The 21,089-nt window shown below is 52.5% G+C and overlaps 6 protein-coding genes across 6 annotated transcripts; 3 read left to right on the top strand and 3 right to left on the bottom strand.

The window, feature by feature from the left end:
- Positions 1 to 871: 871 nt before the first annotated feature.
- Positions 872 to 2,176, top strand: B0T23DRAFT_426608 (Isochorismatase hydrolase; the record flags this gene model as incomplete). Its single annotated transcript, XM_062840002.1, has 2 exons — positions 872 to 1,018; positions 1,436 to 2,176. The coding sequence occupies 2 exons, from the start codon at positions 872 to 874 to the stop codon at positions 2,174 to 2,176; spliced, it is 888 nt and encodes a 295-aa protein (XP_062695765.1).
- A 596-nt stretch (positions 2,177 to 2,772) lies between these two features.
- Positions 2,773 to 5,291, bottom strand: B0T23DRAFT_410865 (uncharacterized protein). The gene is made up of 3 exons (XM_062839419.1): positions 4,865 to 5,291; positions 3,283 to 4,795; positions 2,773 to 3,220 (listed from the first exon to the last, which is right to left on the bottom strand). Exons 1-3 carry the CDS (start codon positions 4,933 to 4,935, stop codon positions 3,068 to 3,070), a joined length of 1,737 nt encoding a protein of 578 aa, XP_062695764.1. The 5' UTR covers positions 4,936 to 5,291; the 3' UTR covers positions 2,773 to 3,067.
- A 941-nt stretch (positions 5,292 to 6,232) lies between these two features.
- Positions 6,233 to 7,429, top strand: B0T23DRAFT_85431 (uncharacterized protein). Its single transcript, XM_062841891.1, has 2 exons — positions 6,233 to 7,153; positions 7,240 to 7,429. The coding sequence occupies exons 1-2, from the start codon at positions 6,558 to 6,560 to the stop codon at positions 7,337 to 7,339; spliced, it is 696 nt and encodes a 231-aa protein (XP_062695763.1). The 5' UTR covers positions 6,233 to 6,557; the 3' UTR covers positions 7,340 to 7,429.
- Positions 7,430 to 7,491: 62 nt separating this feature from the next.
- On the top strand, positions 7,492 to 9,901 carry B0T23DRAFT_410863 (aldehyde dehydrogenase domain-containing protein). The gene is made up of 3 exons (XM_062839418.1): positions 7,492 to 8,008; positions 8,078 to 8,119; positions 8,183 to 9,901. The coding sequence occupies exons 1-3, from the start codon at positions 7,950 to 7,952 to the stop codon at positions 9,636 to 9,638; spliced, it is 1,557 nt and encodes a 518-aa protein (XP_062695762.1). The 5' UTR covers positions 7,492 to 7,949; the 3' UTR covers positions 9,639 to 9,901.
- On the bottom strand, positions 9,860 to 11,064 carry B0T23DRAFT_85374 (uncharacterized protein). The gene is made up of 3 exons (XM_062841890.1): positions 10,649 to 11,064; positions 10,366 to 10,557; positions 9,860 to 10,185 (listed from the first exon to the last, which is right to left on the bottom strand). Exons 1-3 carry the CDS (start codon positions 10,815 to 10,817, stop codon positions 10,082 to 10,084), a joined length of 465 nt encoding a protein of 154 aa, XP_062695761.1. The 5' UTR covers positions 10,818 to 11,064; the 3' UTR covers positions 9,860 to 10,081.
- Positions 11,065 to 12,894: 1,830 nt separating this feature from the next.
- Positions 12,895 to 16,225, bottom strand: B0T23DRAFT_85305 (uncharacterized protein). The gene is made up of 2 exons (XM_062841889.1): positions 13,724 to 16,225; positions 12,895 to 13,664 (listed from the first exon to the last, which is right to left on the bottom strand). Exons 1-2 carry the CDS (start codon positions 15,987 to 15,989, stop codon positions 13,024 to 13,026), a joined length of 2,907 nt encoding a protein of 968 aa, XP_062695760.1. The 5' UTR covers positions 15,990 to 16,225; the 3' UTR covers positions 12,895 to 13,023.
- Between the last annotated feature and the right edge of the window lie 4,864 nt (positions 16,226 to 21,089).

The raw sequence follows: 21,089 nt of genomic DNA, 5'->3' as shown, positions 1-21,089 counted from the left end.
TTTGATGGGAGTTTGGCTATTGTTTGGTGGTAAGAGTGTACGGATGATGGACTTGACAGTTTCTCGGAATTCGGGGTTTCCCTGGCGTTGGGGGGGGGCTTTAATATGATAGGTGAGCTGTCGCAATGACCATCTGTTTCCGAGCCGGACTTTGGGAGGCATTGAATCTGGGTCTTGAAACGTAAACACCCCGCCGAAGTGCAGACGTTCGAGCTGCGTTTGTACCCAATGCTACCGAGTCCAGAGTCCCCTCACAGCTACAGGGAGCGTTCATAGGCGGAGTTAATACTCGGAGTTCTGTTTCACGCTCTTTGCATTTTCCACAGTACATAAGGTAAAGGCCGCCCTTCTCCGATATCGTTCTCAGATCACGTCGTACAAAGGCGTTGAGCCCGCATTGATAAAATCATAGCACTTCAACTTCAGCTCGACATACTTTGCCAGATGCAACCAAGTTGAGAATGAACGACCCCCATCACGGTAAAGCGGAGGTACGACGGAAAAAGAGTTGTAAGTGGAAGTTCATGGGTAGGAGTGAGTTGACCCTTGAAACCCTAACCCTCGTGCTTTGACCTTTCGCGCCGATTAGTTGTGATCCTGCGGCAGGCTCAATTGTGTACCACCAAGTATGAATGCGCACAGGCGCCGTTCCTTACTGGTGTGCGCCAATGAGTAAGGTCGGGTCCAGTGGCGTTCAGGGACCTTATCGACGCTTGTTTATCCGTCTTATCTGAACTTTCGTTGGTGCCTCCCGTTGGCTTTCGCCGCTCTCGCTGATTGCGACATCCACCTACGACGGCCATCACCAACCGCCTGATTCTTCTCAAAAGAAACCGCAGGGTCGTCTGTTGAATAAACACACCCTAGTATCATGGGCTTCCTCGAGTGGCTGATGCCCCCAAGCATCTTCAATGTGTTCCAAACACGCCTGCTAGAAAACGGGCAAGGTGCTCAGCTGGAGCCCAATTTCAGGCCGGCTCTCCTGGTGGTTGACATGCAAGAGGACTTTTGCCCACCGGTAAGCTTCGGATCTGCTTCCTGCACGTACCTGTACAGAACCCGCAGCAGCATCGATCTTTTAGTCTTTTCCTGTGACGTTTTTCACCCATCCTGACTACCCTCACTTGTTATCATCTGAATCCTCGCATTGTTCTGGCCTCTTTCATTACTTCAAGAAAACTGGAAATCGTACAGTGGCGAGAACATACCATTCGTGTCGTCGCCGTGTAAGCCTCGTTCTACGGGCAGACAGACCACTTACAATCTCCCTATGAGCTCAGTGGCTTGCACAAATACACAGTCGCATCATCTTTTTCCTCTTCTCATCTCAAGTCAAATCATCTCACTCATCACATCACAGCAGTCCCCCCCCCCTCACTGTTTCCACACCCACCTTCACCCATACTCAAACACTAACACTTGTCTTGCAAAACAGAACGGCACCCTGGCAGTCACCGGCGGCCGCTCCATAACCCCCCTAATCAACACCCTCCTCTCCTCCCCTCTCTTCGTCCTCCGCGTCGCCACAAAGGACTGGCACCCGCCCAACCACATCTCCTTCGCCTCCAACCACAACCACACCACCTCCTCCCCCTCCCCCTGCTGCCCTGACTCCTCCGGAGAAGCCGCCATCCCCTTCCTGTCCACCACCACCGTCCACAACCCCCACAACCCCTCCGAGTCCTACACCACCCGCCTCTGGCCCTCGCACTGCATCGCCGGCACCCCCGGGGCTAGCCTCATCCCCGAGCTGGACGTTTCCAAAATCGACCGGATCCTCGAAAAGGGAACCAACCCCCTCGTCGAAATGTACTCGGCCTTTTACGACCCCTTTACCTCACCCCGCGTTAGCGATTCGGGCCTCGCACACATGTTGAGGGAGGCCAAGGTAACGCACGTTTATGTGGTGGGACTGGCGGCCGATTATTGCGTGTGGAGCACGGCGATGGATGCACATAACGAAGGGTTTGAGACGGTGGTGGTGGAGGAGGCGACGAAGCCTGTGGATGAGGACGGGTGGAGGAAGTGTAAGGAGGCGCTTGTGGGGGAGCCGGGGGTGAAGGTTGTGAGGTGGGACGGAGAGGAGGTCAAAAGGTTGTTTCCTGGGGGTTTGGTGACAACAAGTGTCGGTGCTGGGAATGATGAGGAGGTAGTGGAGGAGGAGGAGAAGATTTGAGGAGGTGGAAGGAAGGGAGGGAGGAAAATTGAAACTGGAACCGCTGTCGGGAACGGACGAGGTCAGCGGGAAAAGGCTTTGGCTTTTTGTGTGTGCTTTTGTAGGCGGGTAAAGAGGTACCTTATATGCAGCGTTGGCTGCTCGGTCGTTTGACGAGAGCATGACAAACAACATGCAGTGCACAGGCATGGCATGGCGGCCATGCTCCAGGACGGATACTGCGTTGCTTCAGCGCCTGCGTTGCGTTGCGTTGCGTTGCGTTGCGTTACCAGCTTTAGATTGTTTATTCGTTTTCATTTTCTTTCCACGGCCAATTATAGCTGACTTTGTTTAGGTTTAGCGATGAGCGCTCTTAGCGATACATTCTTCATAGGTACCCTTCCAGGAAGATGGCGAGTAGATATCGACATGTGTTGTGCAATATCATGGCGATTTGAAGGGGAAGCTTTGCCATGTGTCGGTACACTGCCTAGTATTCGGCATCCCGCTCTACGCGGTGAAAAAAAACATCAAGAGGTCATCGGAGTTTCCTGTCTACTACGGTGTCGAATCCCGTGGTTGGACACATGGCGACAACAAAGTTCCAAGAAGTAAGCGGGCAAAAGGAGATTCCATGCCCTTGTGCATTAGTGAAACTATACACGAAATGTTGACAAATCGTCTCCCTAATGACATGAACCGAATTTACTGTACAAGAAAGTGATAAAGATAAATTGTCATTTCTCATGCAATTCATTAAGGGATGGTATGATTTCCCATTCCAATGGGAGTAAATGTGTGTTCAAGAAACCCACGCCATTCCGACCTTCGTTCCCAAGCGCCAATGCTATGATCCCCGGCCAAACCAATGCCCCTTTTGATCCCCTTTCGTTCATGTTTTTTTTCTCTGTTTTACCGGCCAACGCGGATAACGCCAGCAGCGATAAGCTTCTGGATCTTGGTCCTGACGTTGGGGTTCCTCATGTGCTCGGCCAAAGCCGCAGGGTCGGACTGAGCCTGCTGGAGGATGGCCTGCATGACAGGATCGGACATGATACCCATGATCTGAACGCGAATAGGTTAGTATATGTTGCAAACAGCAAATTTGGTATAACGATATGACATACCTCAGGATCACGCGCCAGACGCTCCCTTGTCTGCTCCTCGGTCTCGTTCTCCCGAGCCGCATACATGGCGTTGAAGGCCTTCTGCTCCAGCTGCTCAATCTCACGAGCGTTGGCGCCATTGTGGTACTCGGCGTCGATCTTGCGGGCTTCGGTGCAGGCGTCAACGCACTTGCTGTACTCGCGCATGCCGAAGTAGATCTGAGCCTTGCGGATGTAAGCACGGATGAACTTGGGGTCCTTCTTGATGGCCGTCTCGCAGTCCTCAAGGGCGCTGGGGAACTCGAGGAGCTTCATGAAAGCAGCAGCACGGTTGCTGTAGCCGCGGGGGTCATCCGGAGCACGCTTGATCATCTCGGAGTAGGCAGCAACGGCGCCGGGCCAGTCCATCTCCTTGAACTTCTTGTTACCCTCTTCACGAGCCTCCTCAGCCTTGACGGGGTCAATGTAGGCCTTGCGGGCAGCCTCGATCTTGTTGCGCTCAGCCGCGCGCACCTTGCTGATGACTTCAGGGGTACGGTGCTCGCGCAGACTCTGGTTGTAGTATTCAATCGCATTGGTAAGATCACCCAGCTTCTCGTAGGCAGAACCAATGCGCGCAAGCGACTTGGCAATGACCTTGAAGTCGGCATAACGAGCACGACCCTCCTCGGCAGCCTTCTTGCAGGTGTCAATGCAGGCCTGGTAGTCGCCCTTCTCAAAGTAGGCGGCGCCGAGGTTGTTGAGGTAGACAATGTCCTTGTACAAGTCCCAAGCGGCCTGGTAGTGCTTGATGGCCTCGTCAAAGTTGCGCTTCTTGTAGCACTCGGTACCAAGGGCCTTTTCCTTGTCGGCCGCCTCCTTGGCCTTCTTCTTCTCCAACTCCTCCTCATCCAGCTCGGGCTCGGGCTCGGGCTCGGGCGTCTTGGGCTTTGGTGGCGTCTCCTGCTTGGGGGCCGGGGCATCAGTCATGTTGACGTCCTCCTGGGGGGCTCCAGGGGGCACGTCCGAGTCCCTCAACTCCATGTCTACACCCATCAGGACACCAAGGACCTGGATCATCCTGGGGTCGGAGAAGAGATCTTGCGCGTTTGAAGGGTTCTGCTTGACAGCCTGGAGCTTGGCCATGAAGGCGGGGTCGGAGAGGAAGGCAGCCGTCTTGGGGTTGCCAGCGAGCTTCTGGATGAGGTTGGGATCGGCGAACATCTGGCCAATACCGCCGCTGAGGTCACCGCCGCCAGCCTCCTGCTGCATGGCGCGCTGAACAGCCTCAAAATCCTTCTTCATGCCAGCATTGTTGGGATCAATCTTGAGGCCCTGCTCGTAAGCATCGTTTGCGCCCAGCAGGTCACCCTTGCCGAAGAGCGCTGTGCCCTTGCGGCCCCAGCCCTTGGGCCAGTCAGGCTTGATCTCGGTGGTCTTCTCGGCATCCTTGAGAGCATTGTCCCAGTCCTTCTTGGAAGCGTACGCGGCGGAACGGTTACTGTAGAGGATGTGGTTGCTCGGGTCGAGGGCAATGGCTTGTGTGAACTTGTCACTGTAAAGGGACAGCTAGTGTCAGTGGATAGCTGACATGGATGTATGTGATATCGGCGGTAGAGCTTACATGGCCTCGTCAAAGTTCTTCTCGGCAATGGCCTTGTTGCCGAGAGCCTTGAGCTCGTCCGCGGTCGACATTATGGTGTGTGGTTACTTGTATTAGGGATTTCTGAAGGTGATATGGGTATCTCGGGATAGAAGAAATGCGACGGGGAATGCAAACTGGTGCGTTACAGAATCTTGCTTTTGGGTATCAAGGAATTGGATGTCAGTGCCCAGGAAAGAGGCTTCGTCGGGAATCAGGCTGAAGGATCACCAGATTTATTCACCGGGAGAAAGAGGGCGCGACATGACTGGAAACGGCAGCGGCCTGGGCGGCCTTCTGTCGTCGTGGAAAGGGAATGGAAAGCTCTGGACCTTCGATGCCTTTCGATGGTCAAGTCGGCTTGTGATTGGATAATATCGTTGAGCACTGGAGTACCTACACTACAGCTCCCCCGCCTGCGTCTTTCAGGGTGGCAGGTGCCCCTCTTTTGAGGCTGCTTGGCTGCCGTCTATGTACCCAATGACCCCGCTGACAGCTGAGGTCCGACCCCCGCATCCATCTTGTCATGGTCGAGGCCGATGCGGTGTTTCTTCCGTACCCGGGCTGAGAACGGCCAGCGTCACCGGAAAAACACCTTAGAAGTACTTCAGAGAGAGCGGCAGTGATTCCCTTTCACTTCGACTCTACTTTGGGATCAGGCCGGCGCTTGCCACAATTTCAGCTCACCTACCTTCAAGCCTATAATCCGGACACGGCCGTCTGCATTACCCGAGAAATGGGCGCACCTTGGGCTTTCTGACCATTCATCAGGCAATACTCAATCTGAATAGTGACACACCTCCGTCCTACGATGCGAATTTTCTCCCTGTCTTCACCTCCTACTCGGTATCGCCGCAGGCACCCGAGAAATAGCTATGTGGCCAGACTCCACAGACAACCTCAATCATGTCTGGGTAAGCATCGCGAAGGTCCTCAGCCCATCCCTTGTGCTCATCGATAGAGAGGACGTCTACGGCACCGAAAAGCAGGGCGAGGACAAGCCGGCGCATATTCTCGGGTCAATACAGTCTCTCAAATCCCGAGGACATGGTGCTTCTGATGCTTTGAAGTCGATGGACGAGTTCTCCTCAGCGCCACATATCCCCAACTGCTTCATACCAGCTCTGTCCCTGTCCTTTCTTATCCGTGTGTTGGCACAGACGGGGAGTCATGCTCGAATGACACGCTCCTTACGTCAACACCTCTCATAACCACCTTCTGTCGTCTGAGACATCCGTCTTCCTTACCTAAGGGTCCGGTTCGGGCAGATACGGGTATTGGACCATCAGTACGAGCATTGAACTGAAGCTTTAGGTAACTCCGAATATGTTGGATCAGCCTCACGCGTTTTAACTCAATTCGCGATGATCAAACATCCGCCTACTATTGGGTTCGTGGCCGGTAGATCGTATGCTATCTCATCTGGGCTTGAGTTATGGGGCGGCTTTTGCGCATTGCTGGAAACTCGTATAGCATACAAGGAAGACCGAGTTGTTGCTCTTTGCTTGCCGGCAGTATTTGAACGTTCCCGCTGGTCGTCATTATGTCACCCATGGGCTTTGACCTCACGATCAAATGAGTATATGACGACTTACGGATCTGTTACTTGCATAGTCAGCGTTCTGTCCATTTCATTGAGAACTGAACTAAGCTATCATCAGCTCAAACTGCGACAATGCCTACCGTACCAGGAATGCCAACGGGCCCGGAGGACCCTAGGCGCCCCGGCGAGAGTCCGCCTACAATATCCATTGTCATGTGTATCATCGTCTCCATCCTCATCTTAATAGCCATATTCGTGACCAGACGAAGCTCTCACAGGACAGAGTCAGACGAAAACCCACACCGAAGACTGAAGAAAGGGTCCGGAGGCATTGGGGTCAACGCTCTCCGCTCATTGCCGCTCGTCAAGTACGACCCAGACTTGATGGGCCAGGACTTTCACCATGACGGGAGTACAAGCCCACGGGGACTGAATCTGTTGCGCGGCATGGACATGGCAGTCGGCGATTCTGGTGTGGGAGACAAACCATCTCGAAAGGCATGGCGCGCGTTCTACCCCCAGATACGACACGCACTCTTGGGCAAACACAAGGGACAACAGCCTTGCACGGAAGACGCCGACAACAATTCTTTGATACAAACTTGTGCGATCTGTACCGATGACTTTGTCCGCGGCACGAACGTGAGGAGGCTTCCTTGCGGTCACTTCTTTCACCCACCCTGTATCGATCCATGGCTTCTGAACTTTGGGGTGACATGTCCCTTGTGGCAAGTTTTTCTCCCCTCCCTCTCCTTTTAGTTTTGTTGCCCCAGACTTGGGTGAGCGATGCCTCCTCTTGCTGACTCCATCACAGTCGGGCAAATCTCAGAACGTTAGCGAATGCAAATAACCAGAGCGAAGGCTGTGTAGCTGAACCACCACGAGCAATGGTAGCAGGAGCCGGATGGGTATAGGATTGGAAAGACTTACTGTACACCAGTTTCCCATCTACACGCACCATCTCAAGGCGGATGAGTTTTCTTGCAATCATGAACTCAATTTCTCACACTTCGACTGTCTTTAAACTGACCTCCAAATACAAAGTACAAACTCATAAGATTGTATACCTATTTGTCATTGCCTTTTGTGTTTACTACAAGACCTTTCTTATCTCCTCGCAGCCATCTTCAGTGCAGTATGACGAGACATCGGCTGCTGATGCCCCACTCGGATTGGCGATAAGGAAGGCACCATACATACATACTACATACACTACCTCTACATGGGCTGCCGGCCCCCGCCCCCGCCTCTGCCTCTTGACCGAGGAAGGAACCCCGGTGCAGCATTCATATATAATTGTAGGCGAGGAACTTGTTGACGAAAAAGTAGATAATCCTATCTTGTTGGTTTTTGCTTCTTTCCACCTGAGCATTTTCTTGTTGCAGCACAGCTTGAGAGTGTCCATGAGTTCGCCCCGGTCTTGTCTCCACTGCCCGTCTCCTGGGCAACCGTGTTTGTATACAACAACCCTGAATCTGTATCATCGCGACTCGCATAACAGTCAAACACCTTTGAGCTAAAAACATGACTACGGAACATTTGCTGTGGATTGGGGGTCTCGAAAAGGCAGGAAATGGAGAACTGCAAGTTATTGCTTTCCAGCCTTCAAAAGAGATGGCCTGAGACCGTATCACTGACTGATTTCGATGCAGGATCCCCGTCGAGAACCCAGCGACAGGCGAGATCGTTGCCAAGTAAGTAGAACCTCTCATGTATGCAATATCTATCTCAACTTACACAGTTTTCCGACAATTCAGCTGTCACTCCGCATCCAAGGAGGACGTCGTCTCCGCCGTTGAGCTCGCCCACGACACCTACAAATCCGGCGTCTGGTCTCGTGCTCCCCGTCATGTCCGCGCGGAGGTCCTCGAACGAGCCGCCAGCCTCTTCGAAACCCACCTTGCCGCCCTCATTGACATCGAAGTCACGCAAACTGGTCGAGCAGTCCGCGAGATGAACGCCCAAGTTCCCTCCCTTGTTAAATGGTTCCGGTACTACGCCGCCTTGCTCCGTACCGAAGAACGCTCCGTGCTTCCTACCGTCGGCAAACTACACAACTTCCTCGATCGTCGACCGCTGGGTGTAGTCGTCCAAATTACTCCCTTCAACCATCCCCTCCTGATTGCTGTCAAGAAGCTTGCTCCAGCCTTGGCGGCAGGTAACTCGGTGCTACTGAAGCCGAGCGAGTTGACACCCATCACATCACTGATGCTGGGAAAGATCATGAAGGAGGCGGGTCTGCCGGACGGAGTCCTGAGCGTACTGCCCGGGTACGGTGCTACTACTGGGAAGGCGCTTGTTGAACATCCGCTTGTAAAGAAGGTGGATGTTACGGGCGGAACGGCAGCGGGACGGGCCATCGGTGAGATCGTGGGGAGAAATTTGGCCAAGTATACGGCCGAATTGGGTGGGAAAGCGCCACTAGTGGTTTTCCAGGATGCCGACTTGGACGCAGCTGTCAACGGCATCGCTTTTGGAGCTTTTATTGCGAGTGGGCAGACGTGCGTGGCCGCTACAAGGATCATTGTTCACGAATCGATCTACAGTGAAGTGCTTCAAAGATTGACAACCAGAGCTACTTCCATCGAACGGCGGATGGGCTCACCAAAAAATCCCGAGTGTATGATGGGTCCACTTATCTCAGAGCGGCAGCTGAAGAATGTCGAGGAGCTAGTGGATGAGGCGTGCCTATACCACGAGCGAATTGTACAAGCAGGCGGGAACAGACTGGAGGGGCGAAGTGAACTCGACGATACAGACTTCTCCAAGGGCTACTACTTCCCACCTACCATACTTGCATATAATAAGCCAACAGACAGGAGCATTCTCAACGCAAGGATCTGGCGCGAGGAGGCATTTGGCCCGGTTGTTGTGGTGGTCGGATTCAGCACTGAACAGGAAGCCATTGAGCTCGCCAATGACAGTGAGTTTGGACTTGGAGCAGCGATATGGACGCGCGATCTGGCGCAAGCTTTCCGCGTGTCTGAGCAGATCGACGCAGGTATTGTCTGGGTCAACACTCACCATCGCAACGATCCCAGCAGTCCTTGGGGAGGAGCCAAAAGCTCAAGTGGTGTGGGAAGCGAAAACGGGATCGATGCGTACCATGCATATACTACGACTAAGAGCACGATCATCAACTATGCTTCTGCGGAGGAGATGGCAGCGGAAGACTGGTTCAAGGAGGGCGCTGGGACTGTGAGATATGGTTGAAATCGGACGACTGGCACTTGAGATTCCTTCGGGTCTGCCTTCTTCACTTTTTCTCAGAATACCAAATACTCACAAAGAAGTCCCGATCAGCTTGTCTGAATTACACATACAAGCAAACAAAGCTCACAGGCACGGAATTATGCGTTTAAAACCCTCCTTACCCTCATGCTTCCGTCCATCTGAACCCATGAAGATGTCATAGAACTGTAAAGATTAGAATATGGAACAAAGAGGGTTCAGACTAAATACAAGATTTCATCCCAAAGTCGCCATTCGTTCAGTCATTCGTCGTTCCCTTCCATCATTACCCGCAAATCCTTCCATCCCAGAATTGTGCGTAGAATAGTACCCATCATTCATCCAATAATCCTGTTATCCTTTCTTCACCCTTCCTTCCATCCTTCCTTCCATCTTTCCTTTCATCTCACTCCCATCTGCTTCACTTACTCCGAGATATCCTGAGGATAGACATACGGGCGGCACTTGTTGGCCGCGCAGAAGCCGTTGCAGCAGGTGCCGACGTACTGTCCGTTCTTGACACAGTCCTCTGTTGACACACACACACACACACACATTGTCAGCCATTGTCAGCCATCATTTTACTCACATACAGTATATTCAACACACTCCTCACTTGCTCACTTTGGATCGTGCACCACACAAAACGAGAACAAAAGAAGATCTTCACATATATGAAAAAGACGGGAAGGGAAAAAAGAGAACATACCATAAATCCCCAAACAATAACCGTGGCACCTGACCGAGTCAATCGGCTGCGGCGGACCAACAGCAAACTGCTCCTTGGGGAACGAGTCACCGCTCAGCTGGTAGTTGAAAGCGACCTGCTGGTGCGTGGCGAACTCGCACTGGTTGACGGTGAAGTCGAGGGCGGTGATGATGTTGATGTTCAGACCGTTGTCTAGGTAGGTAGGTAAATGTTTGGTCAGTCTGGACATATACCTACCTCTGCGCACGCTTGAGTAGGTAGTTGGCGAGGATAGGTAACATACTAGTAGGATACCAGTTCCCGTCGGCGGGAACAGTCAGGTTGTAGCCGGTAGCGGCGGCTTGGAAATAGAAGTGGGCAATCTGGGGATCGGCGCGACGGTCAAGCTCGGGAGCTGCTGGGTGGGCGACGGCAAGGCCGAGAAGAGCTGGGAGGAGGAGGAGGAACTTCATTTTTGCTGTGAGAGAGAGAGGTTTGTCGTTTTGCAGACCGGTAGTATGGTATCTTACTATGTTGAAGAAGGTGTTCTTTGATCTTGAATGATCTTTGAGATGAGGATGCTAGATCAATCGCTCTTCTCCGTCTGGAAACCCCAGGACCTTTATACTTCCTTTCCTTCCTCCCTCCTCCCCCTATACATCCTCCATGTGTGACCATGTCCTGAATGATGCAAAATAGCTCTAGTTCCGGGCGGGAGCCGTAGAGCTCAACCGCCATTATCGACATAAGCAACTTCGTGATCAACTGGGTGATCGGTCAGCTACAATAGCAAACCGCCTCAACCCCTCAGATTTTCACAAAGTATATGTGCACGTGTGTGCCGCCTCGGTGTTCATGTTTGTCATAGATCTCCGCGCTCCTCCTCTTAAAAAAGATATAAAAATCGATAGCAAGTTTTCATGAAAGAGGCGTCTCTCGATATTCTCGTATAAGCAGCCATGGCTTTTCAGTCACAACGCGATGATGTAAGACCACAACTGATTATGGTCTCGGATCCTTCTTGGACTGGGTTAGGATTGTAGTGTCCCCGTGATGATCTCCTGTTGGAAGAAGACTGGGCAACAAAATCCTGCGCTGAGGAGGCGCACCTGTCAAATACGAGACAATTGCCGTTTTGGGCGCTCGCCGCCCCATCACGGCCCGTAGTGATTGGTTTGGTGTTCCCGTTCCGTGGGGTGCTTTTTATGTTCTGGGTTCCGGCTTCCGGCAGTTACGTAGTAGGAGCTCAAGAGTGGTCATCACTCATCACACCACTGCCGATTGTGGGTAGGTATTTGTGAACTAAAGTTCGTACGTAACGAACATCTTACATACCTATTCCAGCTTTGCGAATATGCAGTCTTTACTGCGGCACGTGCACGATGGGAGGAAAAGAAAAGAAAAACTCGGGGGTAGTAAGACGGGGAAACTTTTTCGATTGATGACGGACGGTGTTCTACCTGCTTTTGGCATCTCTGTTTCTGTTTAGCAATCTGACTTACAAGCCACCACACGGTTATCACACGAAGAGTCAAACAGGAAACCTTTGAACAGATTGCATACGGGCCTCGAAGTGTCTTGACTTGCCTGGCGCGCAAGACTGCGATTGCAATCGAACGCATCTGGCATCTCACAAGGACCTGATGAGGACCACTGTAGGTATATATCGAGGATACCTAGGTTCAATCACCGTGATTCGGTCGAGATCCAGTGTCGCCTCGGATGTACCGAAGTCCCCGGGCTCTGCTCAAAAGTGGATATAAATTGCCATCTTCGGGGTTTGGTTCGGTCCCTTGATGTAACTTCAACCGGTTGGTACGTAACCTACATTACACCAGAATAGGTTAACTGGGAGCTGAAGATCCAGTCTCGTGCTCATGGCTGTTTGTGGAAGGTGGGGAAACCCCAAGGCCAATGACGCCTCCCACCGACGGGAGAGGCGGTGAGCCAGAACTCATTGGGGCATTTATAGTGGGCTTGTAAGCCGGGAAATGTGGGGCTTGCGCGGCGTGAATCCCGGAGGGGACCGGTGGACGCCCGGACCAGGAGGGATTTGATATTGCCAGTCATATAAGGGGGCAAGATTGCACCAAAGTACCTATAACTCCGGGCGTTTCCCCCTCTGGTGCTGGGGGAGAATAGAAGTCGACATGGTGAGGTGAAGTTATCATTCTTGAAAAGTATTTCTCGTATTTTCCAGGGGGAGAGGAAAAGCATTCTCACCAGTCATGACGTTTCGCATGGATGAATATTTATCAGGGTAACCCCATTGCTTATTCTCCTTGTTAACTCTCAATAATGTTGTAGTATAAACTTTAAAATGTTGGTACCTGTACCTTCCGCTCTGTAACCCTCTGTCATCTATTTCTGTACCTCTGCCGGTGTGAGTTGATATCTTTATCCAAGCCCAGAACGCCATCATTCATAATCATTCCCAGAAAGAAAAAGTCAGACCCGATATCCAGAGGGAAAAAACAAAGAAAAAAGAAAATCAAAGAAAAAAAAAGCAAATCCAAAAAAACCGCACTCAACACCACCGCTTTTTGCTAATAGATCATGAGCATATCTTTATGCCTCCAGTCATTTTCCATCCATGATGTTTGCTATGGGGAAATTCTCTTTCCTTCTCCTCTCGCACAACTCCAACTTTATGTGCTTGTAATGTTAAAAGGTTAAACTTTAGAAACTGAAGAGACCGCTCCGCCTCTTTCCAAATGGATAAACAATCAGAGCACTCAGGGATAGCCCAACCGAGATGCTGATAGCGACCTGAATGACGCTGAATAAGACGTTGAAAGCCGTGCTGTTCAGGTCTGCCGTTTGCGCGCCCCGGGTGAACGTCTGTCCATCGGCGGAGAGCGTCTCGTTGCGAGTGATCTGGTCGGCGCTCGCCACGCCACTGAGGAGCGAGCCGCTGACGGCCAGGCCCGAGGGGACCTGTACAAAGATGGCGGGTAACATGGCGGCAGCGGCAAGTCCGTATCCAATCCGGCGAGTGTGTTTGTGAGGGGCTGCGGCGGATTTTTCTGCCGGTAGGCCCAATTCAGGGTCTTGGTCCTTTCGGAAGGAGCTGTTGGATCCTCCTTCCGTGGAATATAAACGCCTGTGCTTTCCCTTGAGACGAGCGATGCGCGGCTCAAAGATCTTTTCCCAGCAATCGAGGAACTTGTTTTGTACCACACGGCCCACCCGTGAATACAGGTTTGCCAGGACTCCAATGCAGAGAGCACCTAATGAGTTGGAAAGGGTCGTGTTTCCTGAAAAGTACCTAGATGAAAAGCTGTTCACGCAGTAGCCTGCCAGGGAGATGATAACCATGACTGTGGAAAGTCGTTAGTGATATTATCATGGAGACGAGGGGTGATAAGATGATGCGTACCTGGAAGCTGCTTGAACTTGGCCTGATTGATGGCACATAGACACAACGTAAAAGGCAACACAAACAAAATGTAATAGTTCTGGTCTGGCCGTTTGCTGTACCACTCAGTACCAATCTTGCAATGGACGGTGCTAACTGCATTATGGTCCATGTATCCGTAAATAACGGATCCGATAGTGATGCCATAGCCAAGGAACAGCGAATAGATGAGTGCGTAAACCATGCGGACTGAACCGGATATCATGGAATGGCTTTGTAGCTCCAAGCTTGCACAAAGAACCATGTAACCCGGAAGAATCAGAGCAATGGAAGACTGTGCAAGTGAGGAGAAGCAAAACAGGTCTCCATTTTGGAGCGATCCGAAAACACGCGCGAAGAAGGAGGTGAGGAGAGCAGCCGTGATTTCAAAAACGTTTGCGTACAGCTCGTTCGCAGGCGCAATATAAAGCTGCAAGATGCCAACCATGCATCCGAGAATGAAGGCGATAGGCATGTCGATGTACCGACCCTCAAAACCAAAAGGGGCCACCGTCGCGGAAGCCACACCAAAGAGCAGAACACGCAACCAAGTTGGATACTTGTTCTTCCGATTCGTAATGTCGTTCAATCGCGTTGTAGCCTCATCGACGCTGATGAGATCATGTACGACCTGTTTGTAGACTTCGTGAACGTCGCGTAATTTGCCGAGGTCGACGCCAGCATTACTGCGCACAATTTTCATCTCGGTAGTGTGAGTGTTGCTGTCGTCGAATGAAATGATCATGGTTCCCGGCAGGTACATGAATTGGCCTTCGATGCCAAGGACGCGGGCGGACATTCTCATGTAGGCTTCCAAGCGATGTGTGGGTGCACCATACATCATCAACGCGTTGCACAGCTTCAAGAGGTACCGATGGCGGCTGATAATCTCTGCAATGTGTTTGGTGATGCGAAACTCCTCCAGCTTTTGCTTGTCGGCTCTGAGTCTCGATCTCGACCGTCTTTTGGTCTTGTCCTTTTCCTGCTTAACCTTTTCCGCAGCTTCGGCTACCTCTTTTCCGGCACCGGGGACAGCAAACATGAAGGACGATTCCATGAGCCTCGATGTGGACGATGATCGAAACCCGCGGCTTCTTCCCCGATCCTTGTCCGTCTTGGGAGTACTGGGCCTCGAGGTAGGAGGAGTCGTTGTTGGCGTTCTGTTCGGTGTCTGACTTGGGGTGGTCATGGTACTGGAGCCACCAGACGTTCCTGCTCCTGCAGTCTCTTCTGCGTTGTATAACTTGAGCAAGTTCCCCAGAATACCACCCCTATACTTGTCTGGGCGAGGTACATAGTCCAGGTCGTGAGGGATTGGCGTTGCAGTTCCAGACACGTGCGTGCTCTGGGCGGTTTGTGGGCGGCTGAGAGCGTTGAAAGCGCTGATGCGGCGTGTATGCTTCCGGACCAGATCATTGGCAACTTGCTGTGATTTCCTGCGAGCGCGGAGGCTGTGGGAGTCGTCTTGATCCTGCGCCTCAAAGTCGCGACTGATAGAGATGCCAATCGGCGATACGTTTCCGTTGAGGGTAGTTTCGTCTCCAGAGTCGCTATCATTGCCAGCAAACGAGTTTCTTCGAGACGCACCGACTGATGAAGTGCCGACGGCGTGGGCAAGCTTGTCGGCGCGGTTACGTGCTTCCACCTCGGATCGATGGGGAGGCTTGAGCATATCGGGTTGAGGATCGGGAACAGTTGTCGTGTTTTTTCGAAGAACAGGACGTGGCCGAACGGGATGGGCGGAACCGGCCTGGTTGTTAAGCTCGGGCCTCAAGATCTCGGCTAGGGCAGCCGTAACCTCATCTTTATTAAAGGAGTCGCGCTTTGCTGGAGGGCCGAAGGTGTGGTGCGGAGGGGTCGTGGCAAAGTCGTAGTCGTGGATGGGCGAGGAGAAGTAATCCTGTGCAGCATGCTCCTGTCCATCCGGAGTGACGACTACCTGGGGGGCTGGTGGGCCACCGGCCTGTCCTGGTGGTCTATCGCTAAGGAAGCCAACTCGCTTCTTCTCTTTTCCCTTTGGAAGCTGAAGGTGGGGGATCTGTGGCGCAAGTAGCGGTTGCTCCGGTAGAGGTGTCGCAGTTGCGCTGATGTTGGCGCTGGCATTCTGGCTGGTGCTACTGCTGCCCTCCCCGTTTCCACTCCCAGATGATTCAACCCCAATTCCTCCCTGAAGGGTTGTCTCACTATCACTTCCACTCCGGCTGTTGCTGGCCCCGCCGATATCACCCTGATCCTGCGCAGAAACCATGGCTACAGCAACGCCCTCTCACGGGCCAGAGGGCTACTTTGCCCTTCCCACAAGTATCCCAAGGTTGATGATGTCAGAGTTGGTTGAGATGTCTTGGAGCTCTGGTGCTAATAATGGCGAGGCTCCAGACTGGTTTCGGATCGTCGATGGAGAGATTCGAGGAACGTGGAACTGAGGAAGAAGGAGAAATAAGGTGAATGATAATCTCGGAAGGAGAGGTGTCTCTGTACTGCCCGTGATGTGACTGGGAGTTGGCTGCGTCGTGGGGGTCGACCGTCAACAGACGTTGATCAACAACAGGGATGGAGATAAAGGAGTTGAGAAGGCAAGGTTCCGGCCTTGGACAGTGGTGTAGAGGCTGTGGTAGAGGTATGTACAGGTTGTGGTGGTATGTACACTAGCACCGGAATTAAGCGAGTACACAAACAAAGAAGAGAATAGGGACTGGATCAGCAGGAGAGTGAGTGGAATGGATGTTCATGAACGATGGAGGCAGATATGACACATGCTGGGCAAGAACCATGGGCGAAAAAAAAAGAAAAAGAAAAACCGATGATAAGGTATACAGCGGCTCGCCCACGCCCTCGCCCGCTCGACTGCGTCCAGCCGGTAGCAACGAGCTATCATGCCACATGTGCTGCCAGACAAGTAGGTACCTGTACTTGCATTGTTCCCATCTGATTTCCGTGTCCTTGTCAGCGCCATTGATGATTGGACGGCGAGCAGTGTTGGCAGCAGGGCACCTGGGGCCAGGTACCGTCTCAGACCGAGGACACACAAATTGTTGGTGTTAGCGTCGATGGTGGTCGTGGTGTTAAGGCCCCGGCCCCCCGGGCGGCGGGCTGGTGGAGGCGGCCGAAGCGACGATCGGTTGTCCCAAACAAGGCATCCGCAAGGGCGGGCTAGTCCAGTGGAGATGCACCTCGAAGATTCAAGGCGTCCTGTCAAAGCATGGATGTCTTTCCTTGTTTTGTCTTGCCCTGTCTTTTGGCCAGAAGGGTACTGTCCCTCTTGTTTCAAAGTCTCAAACCCTCCGACGACAGGACACTATATTCGACCCGTGTGAGGCTTTGCTTCGCTGAAAATTTCCGATGAGAAGGACCAGGGCACGTGTTGTGGTTGTGATATCACCTGGACTCGTATCCCCCCGTGCGTCGATTGAGCGCTCTGAGCGCGTCCTTCCACTTTTGATCGGCATCTTATGGTGATCTCAGCGTTGCTCTGGACAAGGTGCTCGCGGGCGGCTAGAACAGTCGACGCAAATTGCCCAGTTGCCCCTGAAGTATGTGGTCAGGGTACGAACAAGAAGAAGTGGAATTGGCTGGCCGCGGCTCTCGATGACGACTTCTTTGGCTACAGTACTGCAGGCCTGTGGGTGTCAAGCCCGTCGCTTTGTGCAGGCCGGTTGCGGGCGGGCAGCTGGTTGCAAGCGGCGCGGCAACGGTACTGCCATGCCGTCCTAACATGGGATGCCGCCATTGTCAGAGTTTTTTTTTCTCTTCACAGTTGCAGTGCAAGAAGGGACTCGAGCGTTGGCATGGTGGATGGATGAATGTACAGTACATACCACATTTCCGCCACTTCAGTGGGACTCGTCGAGTTTCGCAAGTTCCGCTTTCCAGGTTTGGCTCCCAGGTTTGCTCCCAGATTGTGGTTGTCGCGACGTTCCTGACCAGTCGAAATGGTGAAAAGCGACGACACACGTCATTTGAATCCTGGTCCTTCCATGAGGTTTTGCATTGTCTCCACCAAGGAACCCACCGCCTTTATCGCCCTTGTCCGAAGTGGCCCCGCCAGGTGGGTGTGCCACGGACCACGGCCAGAAACTGACACGGCGAAAAGGGGAACTCGTTAACAGCTCCAGCACCCGGCCTCACCAGGATGGTGTTAGCGGCTCCATGAAAGCTGCGAGAAGATCTTGTCGACCATCACCCATCATGAGACCCGACTATGGCTGAGTAGCCAAGAGAGATACCGATGGGCGACATAGCGAGAGATTGTAACGCCCCGAGTATTCATATCTGCTATATCGGTAAATACCGCTGCGCGTTGATGATCATTTCAAAGAGTCCCTTGTTCTTTTTCCAGGGACGCGGGAGTCCCATCTGCTGTTTGTGAGCACTGTAGTGTAGGAGTTTCCGGTTTTCGATCGATCGATGCCGGTCCATAAACGAGTCATGAGGATCGATATGTACTTGTCGACACCTGACCCAGGCTCCAAATGTGAAGAGAACCCCCCAAAAAAGCCATCCAGGATTGTGTGGAAATGCACTTTGGGCATTGCGAATGGCAGCCCAAAATGGGGTCAAATTACCCAACCTGTGGGGGACAAGGGGAAAAGAAGGAGAGAGAGCCTTGCACTTGGTGAAAAAAAACTAGCAGCTTGTCTAAAATTGGCCGGTCTCGTTTCGAGGGTTGCGCCATTGCGGTCCGACTTTGGGATGCCGTGATGAAGCTTGTCACGCCGCGGGCTGAGAGAGGGGAATGCGGCTCTTCACTGGCAGTGGTCGCCTGGTACCTGTACCCCTTTGGTCCTTTCAGCCAATTGCTTCGATCCGATTGTACCTGCAGACATCAAACCACCATCGCGGCGGGAGGGGAGTGGGAGGAACGTTTGGAGGGAGGAAAGAAACCCTCGGACGCCCGGTGATGAACAAGAGCCCCCTTTTCAGGAACAGCCCTGTTATTTTTTGGGGGCAAGGAAAATGCTGGACATTGGTTGTCCGGGCCGCTGCGGCAGCAGTGGGTTCCTGCCGGGCGGCCTGGCTGCCCTAGGTGATGCCGCGCCTACACTAAAGCGGCGGCAGTGAACGTGCCGTTCCTGTATCTTATTTGGCGCACTAACCAACCTCATCACTGTAGTCCTGTCATGCTTCCAGTTGTCTTGGACCAATCTGGGCCTTTCGACTCAAGACGAAACACCACCACCAAAAGCGAGCGACTACACAATCACACACAGTTCAGCAGCACGGACAGTGACAAATCAAGCAATTGCCCGTTCGAGACCGATCCACTCTTACTTCCCAAACGATCCTCGTGTCCGACTTTAGAAACCTGGTTTCGCATGATCCCCGCAGTTCCGCCCACCACGAGGCGGTGCCTGACAGTCTGATACACTGCATACACGTCAGCTCTCGTGGTTATCTGTCTGAGCTGGAGCTCCAGTCCGTGATCAGAGCGACTATTTCCAATTTTCGGATGAAGTCGACAGTGTGATCGGCCTAGGTCGTTGCTTCGTACATACCACCCTCAGACCACCCAAACACGTGCCGTCTCTGTACCACCCCAACTCGTCTTCCACCATTCCACGACTCCCTTTCCACCTACACATTCTACATCGACGGCCGAGAAAAGAAATTCGAGTTATCGTACTCGCCATGTTGATGGCCCCAGCCCCAATGTAATAGTCCTCGACGATACGCGCGTCAGCCGCCCGATACAGAGTCGCTCCAAGCGTAGCGTGGATGGACATTGTCTATTCTCGTTGGGCGTTAACGATTGTGCTTCTCCAAGTCAAGCATGGCGTGTCGGCGTGACTCTGGAGTAGGCACCACATACACGACAGCATAAGTGCGTGGGTGACGTGATGGTGATATCGACCGCCATCCATTCACCGGGGACATTGGGAATGCTCGAGATGGAATACGCAGCCGCTGGTCACCATTCATTCGAAGCCATCTGCGAAAGTCGGAAAATAAGTCCGCCAAAAGATCAGCAATTAGAGGAGCTTCAACATTACGACCGATTCACGCAGGCGCATTTTGCGGAGCCGACAAACCCATGCGCTGTTTCAGATTCGACGCGCTGAAAGACGCCGTATACGCTAGAGAATTATTCAGGCGAGGCGTGCTGTTGCGACGGGCCATAAGCCGTGGTGTTTCTTTTTCTCTAGCTCTCCTGCTCCTGTTTCCGCTTACGTCTTGCCAGGGCCGTCGTGAAGGTTTCGATTTTGTCTTTTGGGCGAGGTGCGTACGAACTTGCGCTCGGCGCCGATCACCTCTCTCTCGCCTTGTTTTGCTGTCGCGACAAAGATCGACCCGGCAATGGCTGAGGCGGCCACTTGCGTAGAGAAGGACCAGGGCGCGAATATGGGAAGAGGGCAGGATCTTCCACTTGACCAAGTGGTTTCATGCCGGGCCAAGATACACAGTTAACTGAAGCTTTTGAAGAGGTGACGACATCTGTGAGACAGACATAAGAAATCCAAGGTTTCTCTGAGCTGTCAGGTAGGCAGCGGACGTTGTCTACATGTTGTAAACCACCACAACACACATAACGTGGGCTTATGAATCCGGAGGGCAGCACACTCGGCACCTGAGTAGCCATACCTTACTGACTGGCCCAGGTACCCCCTCAAACCAGATTAGCATGTGCATATCTGTCAAAGACAAACCCTTCCTTTCGTCTGCATTTTCCTGTACCTTCATACAGCACACATCACACGTTTGCTTACGGTTAGCTAAGTAGCTAGCTGAGCTGAGCGTACAGTACCTTGCGCTGACATCCAATCCGCACAATGCGACCCGCGGTTCCGTCTTCCGCAGTGTGAAAACTACAAGCAGAGTTCCGAGCATCTGGATGTTGGAAACTGTATCTTGGACGTTTCTCAATTGAGGATTATGGGCAAGTACAACGTCAAGGTAGGGTTGTAATGTGGGGTACTTACTAGCGAGCAGCTACCAGTTCCTAAAATAGCCTCCATCAGCACTCGTTATGTAACCCAGTCTCACCAGTCACCTCTTAAATCCGGCGGATAGGTCCTGTAACTCTCGACATTGCTTCTCAGCGCAACGGACTGGATTCTACAAGTTAGTTGGGGCCAGAGGAGGCGGTCACCATGCAGGTATCAGAGAGAAAAAAGCATAACAATTCGGTCACCTGGTTCTCGTGAGGTCAAACAGCTCACTAAGTTTGCTTACTTCGGCATGGAAGTTTGAGGTGATGGTTCTAATTGGATGGCTGGAACTTCGGCGGTTGGTGGTCTGACAACTTCCTAGGTATGTACCGTAGCCCGTGATGGGAGAGAGACATACACGTGATAGTGCGACGATGGAATGTCTTATACCCCCAACCAATTTTCTTTTTTTTACTTTTTTTGCC

The sequence above is a fragment of the Neurospora hispaniola genome, assembly GCF_033458365.1.
Source record: "Neurospora hispaniola strain FGSC 10403 chromosome Unknown B0T23scaffold_2, whole genome shotgun sequence".
In the NCBI taxonomy this organism is placed as follows: Eukaryota; Fungi; Ascomycota; class Sordariomycetes; order Sordariales; family Sordariaceae; genus Neurospora; species Neurospora hispaniola.
This window is presented reverse-complemented; position numbering and strand designations above follow the sequence as displayed.

Excerpts from the sequence above, each read along its gene's own strand:
- B0T23DRAFT_410865 (XM_062839419.1), bottom strand. The coding sequence starts at position 4,935 with ATGTCGACCGCGGACGAGCTCAAGGCTCTCGGCAACAAGGCCATTGCC. Across the intron at positions 4,796-4,864 it reads AAGAACTTTGACGAGGCCAT|TGACAAGTTCACACAAGCCA; the intron begins GTAAGCTCTACC and ends GTCCCTTTACAG. Across the intron at positions 3,221-3,282 it reads GTCTGGCGCGTGATCCTGAG|ATCATGGGTATCATGTCCGA; the intron begins GTATGTCATATC and ends ATTCGCGTTCAG.
- B0T23DRAFT_85431 (XM_062841891.1), top strand. The coding sequence starts at position 6,558 with ATGCCTACCGTACCAGGAATGCCAACGGGCCCGGAGGACCCTAGGCGC. Across the intron at positions 7,154-7,239 it reads GGGGTGACATGTCCCTTGTG|TCGGGCAAATCTCAGAACGT; the intron begins GCAAGTTTTTCT and ends ACTCCATCACAG.
- B0T23DRAFT_410863 (XM_062839418.1), top strand. The coding sequence starts at position 7,950 with ATGACTACGGAACATTTGCTGTGGATTGGGGGTCTCGAAAAGGCAGGA. Across the intron at positions 8,009-8,077 it reads AAGGCAGGAAATGGAGAACT|GATCCCCGTCGAGAACCCAG; the intron begins GCAAGTTATTGC and ends ATTTCGATGCAG. Across the intron at positions 8,120-8,182 it reads ACAGGCGAGATCGTTGCCAA|CTGTCACTCCGCATCCAAGG; the intron begins GTAAGTAGAACC and ends CCGACAATTCAG.
- B0T23DRAFT_85374 (XM_062841890.1), bottom strand. The coding sequence starts at position 10,817 with ATGAAGTTCCTCCTCCTCCTCCCAGCTCTTCTCGGCCTTGCCGTCGCC. Across the intron at positions 10,558-10,648 it reads CGGGAACTGGTATCCTACTA|ACAACGGTCTGAACATCAAC; the intron begins GTATGTTACCTA and ends CTACCTACCTAG. Across the intron at positions 10,186-10,365 it reads TTATTGTTTGGGGATTTATG|AGGACTGTGTCAAGAACGGA; the intron begins GTATGTTCTCTT and ends GTGTGTCAACAG.
- B0T23DRAFT_85305 (XM_062841889.1), bottom strand. The coding sequence starts at position 15,989 with ATGGTTTCTGCGCAGGATCAGGGTGATATCGGCGGGGCCAGCAACAGC. Across the intron at positions 13,665-13,723 it reads CAAGTTCAAGCAGCTTCCAG|TCATGGTTATCATCTCCCTG; the intron begins GTACGCATCATC and ends GACTTTCCACAG.